We start from the raw sequence: 9619 nt of genomic DNA, 5'->3' as shown, positions 1-9619 counted from the left end.
TAGGCCCTGTCATCAGCCAGAGAAAACAAATATGTGTGGGTATACCATATATTATATATAGATATATTATTATATTATATATTAAATAGGCATATATATGCCTATCAATCTAAACATGTAATCTTAGCAATATGGCCACTAGGATTATCATCCCCATGGAACATTCTAGCCTCTTTCTTTGTTATCTACAAATTTCCACCCTGGCTTCCACCATCAACTGCCCATTTACTGTATACTTTGCACACATGGCATAAGTGGCATGTGACATATATATTGCATTGTAGCATGTATAACACACAGGGCATATGTGTGACCTATATGACATGCATGTCAAGAGCAACATATATGTCAAAATAGCATCCATGTTGACATATCAAAATGACATCCATGTCATGAATGGCATACATGTTAAAATGGTATGCATGTCAAGAGTGATGTACATGTCAAAGATAACACACATCAAGCATGTCATCTGACATGCGTGTTAATTTTGACAGGCATGCTGATTTTGCCATGCATGTCGGATTTCACGTGTCATTTGTAACATGCATGTTAGTTTTAGCACGTGTCATCTGTGACATGTCAGTTGACAGGTGTCAATTGTGACGTGTCAATTTTGATGCATTGTGACTCGAGTTGATTTTGACATGTCCATTTTGATGTGTCCATTTTGAAATGTGTTATTTGTGACATGTCAATTTTGACAAGTGTCAATATTGATACATGTCATTTGATTTTGAGATGCCATTTGTGATGTGTCAATGTTGACATGCATGTAGATTTTGTCATGTCAACGTTGACGTGTCATTTGTGCATGTCAATTTTGACAAGTCACTTGTGACATGTATCTAATTGTAACATGTCAATTTTGACAAGTGTCACGTGTGACATGCATGTAGATTTTAACGTGCCATTTGTGACATGTGCCAATTTTTATGTATCACTTGTAATGTGCATGTCTATTTTGGCATGTCAGAATCAACACACATGTCAACATCAACACGTGTCAAAATCAACACCCATGTCATAAGGGAAGAGAAGGGGAAATACTGAGTTATAAACATTTTAAAGGGGTGGATCTTTTTTGTGGGGAGGAGGGGACCTTGAACTCTAGGCCCAGGCGCTGCTCCTGAACTCTTCTTCAGCTCAAGGCTAGAGTTTTAACACTTGAGCCACAGCACTACTTCCAGTTTTCTGGTGGTTAGTTGGAGATAAGTGTCAAGAACTTTCCTGCCTGGGCTGGCTTTGAACCACAATCCTCAGATCTCAGCCTCCTGAGTAGCTGGGATTACACACATGAGCCACCACCAGCAAAAGGGGTGAATCTTATAGCATGTGAATTGTAACTAGGAAAGCTGTTACTAAACAACGGAAATCCTTTGCTGGCTCTTCTTTACCAAAGCACTTACTTTAGCAGGACACTGAGGCTCATGATTTATTTCTAAATAAACTCAACTCTTATCTCTTATTTCCTTCTTACACCACCTTCTAAGTCAACACTTAATGATCACAGGCCTTTGTACAGAATCCTACCACTTGGAAATGTTTCACTCCCCTCTTCTCTTGCTGGCAAATTACTATTCTTCATGAACAAATGCTGTTCATCCCAAGAAATCATTCCTACCTTCAATCTTGTGTATGCTGTGAAACCTGATCTATACATATGCCTCAACAACACTTTTGAACTCCCTGAGTTTATAGCCAGTCTCACCCTTGGCTCCATGATCTAATGCTTGTAAAGCACTTAGTGTTTATTGAATAAATGAATGACAAAATACTCCCTCACTACTGACCAGAAATTGTGCTATTTTTCCTCCAACTAGTTTAATTGGTAAAAATCCATACAAATGTAACTTGAGTTCTAGCCTTTAGAGACCAATAAAATGAAATAAAAATACAAATTTGGTGCCAACATTGAGACTTAGAAAATTACCATAAAGTAACATTTCATGGGGGTTCATAGTTCGGATACTTATCATTGTTGACTGAACATACTTACTGGAGTCAATACTCTTTTATTCAACATATTAAATGTGTTGTTTAACTCTGGTAACCACAGCTGTGACTTAGTTAACGATCTCAATAAATCCTACTTAAATCAGAGACAGGAAAAAATTATGCAAATGAATTCTTATCTGTTTTTCTGCCCAAGGCATATCTGATAACAGATAAAACATACTCCAAATAGTCTCTATTTAATAGTCAGGAAGCCATTTGAGGTTTTATTTGGATCGAAATCAAATACAAAGAAAAGAAGCCTGCTATATTCACAAATGGTTTTATTTCAGAAAGAAATCATACATCAAAAGGAGACATAGATAAGAGCTTACATTCTCTTATAGAAGTGAAACTAGGAAAGTCAACAGTTATTAATATACAAAGCCACCTGATTAAAAAAGACAGTAACAGATAATGACAGATGGGCTTGCCTTAGATTCACCCAGGAAATACTTTTTTTTGTTTAAAAACAAGAAAGCATTGGTCTTTAGAAACGAGTTTGTAGTTCTAATGGACTTTGAAAATCAAACCAATCACCCCAGTCTCACCCCCACACTCATCCTGGCAGGATGGAAACCATCCATCAATTACACCTTGCAGCTAGATAGGATATCTTCCACTAATCTCTTGTAAACCCAGGCATCACCCTTAAGCCGCTGCCTCCTGATACCCACCACATCGGGTTTTTGAAGTTGGCACACTTCTAGTTCAAACTGCATTGTCACCTTGCCAAAATCTGACTGTGTTTGACACTTCAGTGTATAGCTGGGAAAAACAAGATAAGATACCAGTTAGTAAAAGAACCATGAATATTCTGGATAATACTAGACAAGAGTTGTTTTAAGCTTCTTGGAGGCAGTAGGGGAAATAAGCCATTATTTCACATGAAGCAATGTATTACTGTTTAGTTTCCAAATGGCCTAGCTATGCTTTAGTGACAGAGTATGACTGGTGTTTTCCTACAAGCTGAGTGAGGATCCTAAGAAAGGGTGTTGAAAGAGGATAAGAGGTGTTGCAGAATTCTCCTTTGCTCCAAAGGACAGCTCTTCTTTTATAGCAGAACATGCCATTCACACTCATGAAATCTGGCATTTTTTTATGCAACCCTTTTTAACAGTGTAATCCAATAACATCAGGCCAGTTTCACAATGCTCATAACAAAGAACAGAGAAGATTAAGAACATTTTGTGTCCATGTGCCTCATATGAAATATAAATTCCATATAAACAAAACTAAAGCCACTACCCTACCAGAAAGACATCTATTTTTTGAGGTTTTTAAAAAAATAATAAGAGATTATGATTACTGAAGCACGTTATAGCAGAAAGAAAAGCAAAGGAAAAATCCAAGAGGATGGCACATTCCAATAGTTGAAACATACGGCATTTATAGTCACAACTGCACATCACCTCCCCTGACAATGGAAGGCCCAGTCAAGTGAAGCTTTAAGCTAATCTTAAGAAATAAGATTAATAGCTTAGCACTGGTGGCTTATGCCTGTAATCCTATCTACTCAGGAGACTGAGACCTGGAGAATCTCAGTTAGTTCAAAGCCAACCTAAGCAAAAAAGTCCATGAGATTCCATCTCCAATTTACCAGCCAAAAGCTGGGCTAAAGACATGGTTCAAGTGATAGTAAAGTACTCGCCAAGAGCAAGAAAGCCAAGTGAGCTCAAAGCCCCAAGGTCAGGCCCCAGTACTGGTGTGCACAGGTGCACGCATACACATACACACAAATTTTGCACAGGGAAAATTATAATTTTAATTCACATAAAATTATTTTACATGACAGTTTTGTCTTAGTGATCTTAAATAAACAACAAACCCAAGTCTGCATGCACGCGCGTGCACGCACGCACACACACACACACACACACACATACACACACACACACAAAGAGCATTTGATTGAGTTTTCCTCAAAAGTGTATAGAAATTATATTTCTATATATATAAGGAGAGTTCACAAAATATCATTCTCTGCTTATTTAGTTATGTTTAGGGCAAGGGTATGATCCCTTAAATATCAACAGTCAACTTAAGAAATACCAAAACACCCTATCTTTAAGGTTCTTGACAGGAAAAAGCAGCAATCTCAATGAAAATAATTCAGTTATAAGGAGGATTATCAGCCATTCATCCTTTCTGGGGAAAAAATGGTATATTGCTGAGATTAGTAACACCATACCACTGAAAAACAACTTTTGCTTTCCTGCTTTGTCACAAAAAAGCAAAAGCAAAAACAAAGTAAAGGAAAAGAAAAGATCAGGACAGAGTCCTTCGGTTGCTCAGGAGGACAAAGTATTGGTTAGCATCTAGTTAGTGATCTCCTGCGAGAGAGATTGCATGCTGAGGGAAAGATTATCCAAAGTCTATGATAGAGATCAGGATAGACTGTGGCCAAGAAGCCTCTGATGGCCGTTCACTCAAAAGCAAGGGAAGTTTAAGTAGAATACCTCCTTTATGTACTGAAAACCTAATCCTGCAAGACAGACAGTCACAAAGAGAAGGATTAACTATAAATCACTGATTTGTTCCAAGTGTCTCTCATTTAATTATACTTTACAAATATACTTGTAAAAAATAAAATTTGTAAAAATTATAGGAGAACTACAAGTTTAGATTTTCCTTTTCTCAAAGTCTAATTTTGAAAGTGGTGACAAGACTGGTGCTTAAAACTCAAACCTAACAAAGAGAATAAATTGTGAGCAATGACATTAGTATAAAAGCTTTCTGGAAAGTAGTGGGAATCTTTTTTTTTTTTTTTTAGCTAGCAAGTTAGGAGAAGAAAACAAATCAGTGCACATTTCTTCAAAGTCTACAAAGCAGAAAGTAAAAAGTGGTTCTTACCCCTTTTGTATAAAGTCCACATGCTTCTTTGGAAGAACAGACATTATTTCATTCAAGAGTTGATCAGGATTCACTAATTTGGTTGTAGTCACATTGTAGTGAAGCTTAAAAAAAGAAAAAATGAGAAGTAAATCTATATTCACATAAAACCAGCCTCCCCAACCTACACATCTAAAACAACCTCAAAGAAAAAAAGCTCAAGGAAATACTAAAAGCCAACTCTCAGATAATTGGGTTAGGGCAACTGGGAAAGTCAGGAGAAATAGTATTGAGTAGGAACCATACCTATATTATCTATTTTATACTTTCATCTTCTACCAATCTTTTAAAGCAAATAGCTATTAAGTAGCATCAACCTGTCTATGTGTTGGAACTCTATTTCTTTCTTCCTTCCCATACCAGGATGCACATTAATAGTCCTGAAATGCAGACTATGGGAACATAAAACAAATGCCACAGAAAGTTTGTTTTTCTGGATTACTCATAAAAACCATTATAGAGTTCCAGAAGCTGATTCTATAATTCTATAAGGGAATGAATATAACAGGCATTCCTTTTAAAAAGTAATGTCTACTTGTTTTCCTCTCCTTGACTACAAAACTCTAAAAAAACTCTAAAAAATACTGGGTGCCAGTGGCTCATACCTGTAATCCTAGCTACTCAGAAGGCTGAGATCTTAGGATCACTGTTCAAAGCCAGGCTAGGCAGGAAAGTCTGTAAGACTTTTATCTCCAATTAACCATTAAAAAAAAAAAAGTGCTGGTAGCTTTAGTATGGTCTTGTTTGTGGTCATTTGGGTAATATCCAGAAGTGGGATTTCTGGGTCAAAGGAGAGTTCTATGTTTAGCCTTTTTTTTTTTTTTTTTTGGGTCCGGTCGTGAGGCCTGAACTCTGGGCCTTGGCGCTGTCCCTCAGCTCTTCAGCTCAAGGCCAGCACTCTACCACTTGAGCCATAGCGCCACTTCTGGCTTTTTTTTCTTTTTGCTTATGTGGTGCTGAGGAATCGAACCCAAGGCCTCACGCATGCAAGGCAAGCGCTCTACCACTGAGCCACCTTCCCAGCCCCTATGTTTAGTCTTTTGAGGAACCACCATACTACTTTCCAGAGTAGTTGAACAAGCTTACACTCCCACCAACAGTGCAGTAGCATTCCCTTTTGGCCACATCCCCACTAGCATCTGTTGTTATAAGATATCTTGATAATGGCCACTCTAACTAGGCTAAAGTAGAATTTAATGTTGTTTTGATTTGCATTTCTTTTATGGCCAAAGATGTTGAGCATTTCTTTATGTGTCTATTGGCCATTCTTATTTCCTCTTCTGAGAAGTCTCTCTTTAAGACTTTAGTCCACATGTTAAAGGGGTTGTTGTTTCTTTGAGGATTTGTTTGGGGAGAATTTAATTTTTTGAGCTCTAAGTGTATTTTAGGTATAAGGCACTTGTCTGTTGTATGGCTAGTGAAGATCTCCCAATCTGTGGACTATTTGTCTTGCTAGCTATGTCATTTGCCATTCAGAAGCTCTGAAGTTTAATTCAATCCCATTTATCCATCTTTCTTTGATTTGTTGTGTTTCTGAGTCTTTATTAAGAAAGTTTTGACCTGTGCCAAGGAGCCCTACTGTTTCCTCTATTCCTTCCATATACATTGCAGCATTATTTACTATAGCTAAGATATAGAACCAACCCAGATTGCCCCTCTTTTGATGAATGGATCAAGAAGATGTGGTAATATATACAGAATGGAATTCTGTGCTTCTATCAGAAAGTGGCATTGCTCCATTTGTAAGGAAATGGAGAGACCTGGAAAAAATTCTATTAAATGAAGCAAGCCAGACCCAGAGAACTGTAGGTTACATGTTTTCCCTCATTTGTAATAACTATGTGTGTGATGTTCTTAGCGGGGGATCACAATAACCTAATCACTAAGTGCACAGGACCATATATAATGAAGCCAATCAAAATGAACTCCAAGAATTGGAAACAAGAGGCTCTTATTATGTCCTGTATGCAGTTATTTATATGTTTTTTTTCTGTTTTAGTTTTCTGTACTCTTTGTCTTGTATATAAGCTTATCTGATCCATGGAAGGGAAAAGAAATCACAGAAACTGCAGACAAAGGATGAATTAATGCAACAATGATACTCACCAGACACTATGTTGGAAATGAGCTTTACAACTTGGGGGTGGAGGGAAATGGAGAAAATGGGGGAAGGGGTAATAGTGTTTAAAAAAATGTACTCATTAACTTACTTATATAACTAACCCCAATTCATCACCTTTAAAATAAATTTAAAAAACAAAAATATACATATTTATATAGATAGATCTCTAAAAGAAATAATTTCATTTTTTTTCTCTCTTTCCTTAAGACAGGGTTCAAGATGTTGACTATGATGGCCTCCTATGTTGACTTTGCTGAACCCTCCTGCCTTAGCCTCCCAAGTACTAGAATTTCTGATGTGTACTAACCCATTGAACTACTTTTATTCTTTTATTATATATATATTAATTTTATTTCATTGTAAAGATGATGTACAGAGGGGTTAAAATTACATAAGTAAGGTAATGAGTACATTTCTTGTCGAACATTGTTATCCACTCTTTTGTTTTTCTCCCACTATCCCTTCCTTCCCCCCACTCCTACCCCAGATCCCCAGAGTTGTAAAGTTCATTTCCAACATAGTGTCTTGTGAGTATTTTTGTTGCAATGGGTCATCCTTTTTCCTTGTTTCAGCATTTTGTTATTCCCCCTTCCCTTCCCCAGATCAGATAAATATATATATACAAGACATGGGATACAGAATCAAAGACAGTGATTGCCAGGGATAAACCAATGAAAAAAGAAGAATGAAATAAAATAAGAAGAAAGAACTAGATACAGTACATTAGCAGCAAACAAAAAACAAAAAAAAGAACTATTGTTTCCATGTCCTGGAGTTCATTTCAATTAGCATTATTTTGTATGGTCATATGTACATAGCTATTGAGCTATTATGATTCTCTGCCAGGACCATCCAAGGCATATATTAATTACCACAAATGAGGGAAACATAGAACCTATGTTTCTTTGGATCTGGCTTACTTTAGTATGGAGGTTCCTCAAAAGACTAAACATAGAACTCCCCTATGATCCAGGAATCCCACTCCTGGGCAATTATCCAAATAATCACCAACAAGGCTATACTACTACAGCTACCAGAACAACTGTTTATTGCAGCATTATTTACTATATGGAACCAACCTAGATGCCTCTCAGTAGATGAACGGATCAAGTAAATGTGGTCTATATACACAATGGAATTTTATGCTTCTATCAGAAAAGGTGACATCACCCCTTTCATAAAGAAATGGAAAGACTTGGGGAGAAATTTTTTTTTTTAAGTGTTAGTCCTGAGGCTTGAACACAGGCCATGTGCCCTGTCCCTAAGATTTTTTTTGCTCAAAGTTAGTGCTCTACCACTTGAGCTACAGCTCTACTTCCGGCCCTTTTTTCTTTCTTTTTCTTTTCTTTTTGGTGTTTTATTGGCAATAAGAGTCTCATGAACTTTCTCTGTGCTGATTCAAACTGTGCTTCTCAGATCTCAGACTCTTAAGCAGCTAGGATTACAGGCGTGAGCCACCAGTAGGCAGCTCTAATTTTATCCTTAATTATCCTTCATTAGTCACCAGTCACTTTTTGTGTACTCACTATGAACAAGGCACTGTACTGCTTCAGTTCTAAAGGAAAAATATCCCTTCTTCCTAGTAGCTCTTTCACTGTCCAATAAAATCCCTTTCTACGTCTTTCAGATTTGAGTTCCTTTCATTAATAACAAAATGTGAAGAATGGAGCCTACTACCTTACTTTTTTTGGTCATTCCTTTTCTTTTTTTCATATATATTTGTTATTGTAAAAGTACTGTACAGAGGGGTTACAGTTACATGACTAGGGTAATAAATACATTTCCTATCAAGCCAATATTGCTACCTCCTTTGTTTTTCCCCTACCATCCCTTTCCTCCCCACCTCCCCAACTCCTCCCTCCCCCGCCAAAATTGTAAAGTTCATTTTCAACACAGTGTCTTGTACATCTCTTGTTACAATGGGTCAACCTGTATCCTTAAACATTTTGTTATATCCCTTTCCCTTCCCAAATTATAAAAATGTATATACAAGATGCAAGACAGAACCTGTAACTTCAAGAAGATGTTTCTTTTTTTTTTTAATTTAATATTAAGTAATTATACAAAGAGGTTACACTTCCTTGTCAGTCGTAAGTACCATGCATCTTGATCAGAGTCACCCCTCCATAGTTCTCCCCCTTTCTCCTTCCCAATCCTACCCTCAAGTTATGTAGCTCATTTTTACCATAATGTACATTGAATGTACATTGACTTACCCTTCCTCCTTTCATTGCTCCACAAAAACATCTTTCTACTTCCTGGAATTCATTTTAATAAGCAGTTCATTATTTTTTTAGATGAGTTACACCTTTGGACTCCTCCCCTAAGAGATGTAAATTTCTGAAGATAGAATTTCCCTTAGTGTGATATATATGTACATAAACATATAAAAATTTTATTAGCAAAACATGATATGTAATTTCCTTTAAGGTAAGTTTAAGTTTTAAAAAAGTTAACTGTCTTTACTGTGTTAAGGTTTTTGTGCTTGTGTGTGTGTGTGTGTGTGTGTAATACAGAGCATAAGTCTAAGTTTATTATATTATCAATTATAGTAAGCTGACATAAATTTAATACATTCTATAAATCTATTTCTTAAAAGAATAAAGCCAG

At 36.6% G+C, this 9619-nt stretch overlaps 1 protein-coding gene across 5 annotated transcripts in view; it reads right to left on the bottom strand.

Moving 5' to 3' along the window:
* Positions 1–2310: 2310 nt before the first annotated feature.
* The window catches only part of Melk (maternal embryonic leucine zipper kinase), an 86318-nt gene continuing 79009 nt past the window's right edge, over positions 2311–9619 (bottom strand). For all 5 annotated transcript variants that reach the window (XM_070009942.1, XM_070009959.1, XM_070009967.1 and 2 more), the window contains 2 exons: positions 4849–4952; positions 2311–2763 (listed from right to left, as the gene is read on the bottom strand). In XM_070009942.1, coding sequence (XP_069866043.1) covers positions 2586–2763; positions 4849–4952 — 282 coding nt within the window. In that variant the 3' untranslated portion in view covers positions 2311–2585. The remainder of the gene's footprint in view (positions 2764–4848; positions 4953–9619) is intronic.

This window comes from Dipodomys merriami, unplaced genomic scaffold (assembly GCF_024711535.1).
Source record: "Dipodomys merriami isolate MVZ:Mamm:240054 unplaced genomic scaffold, mDipMer1.0.p SCAF_11, whole genome shotgun sequence".
Taxonomy (NCBI): domain Eukaryota; kingdom Metazoa; phylum Chordata; class Mammalia; order Rodentia; family Heteromyidae; genus Dipodomys; species Dipodomys merriami.
Note: the sequence above shows the minus strand (reverse complement) of the source record. Positions and strands in the feature narration are given on the sequence as shown.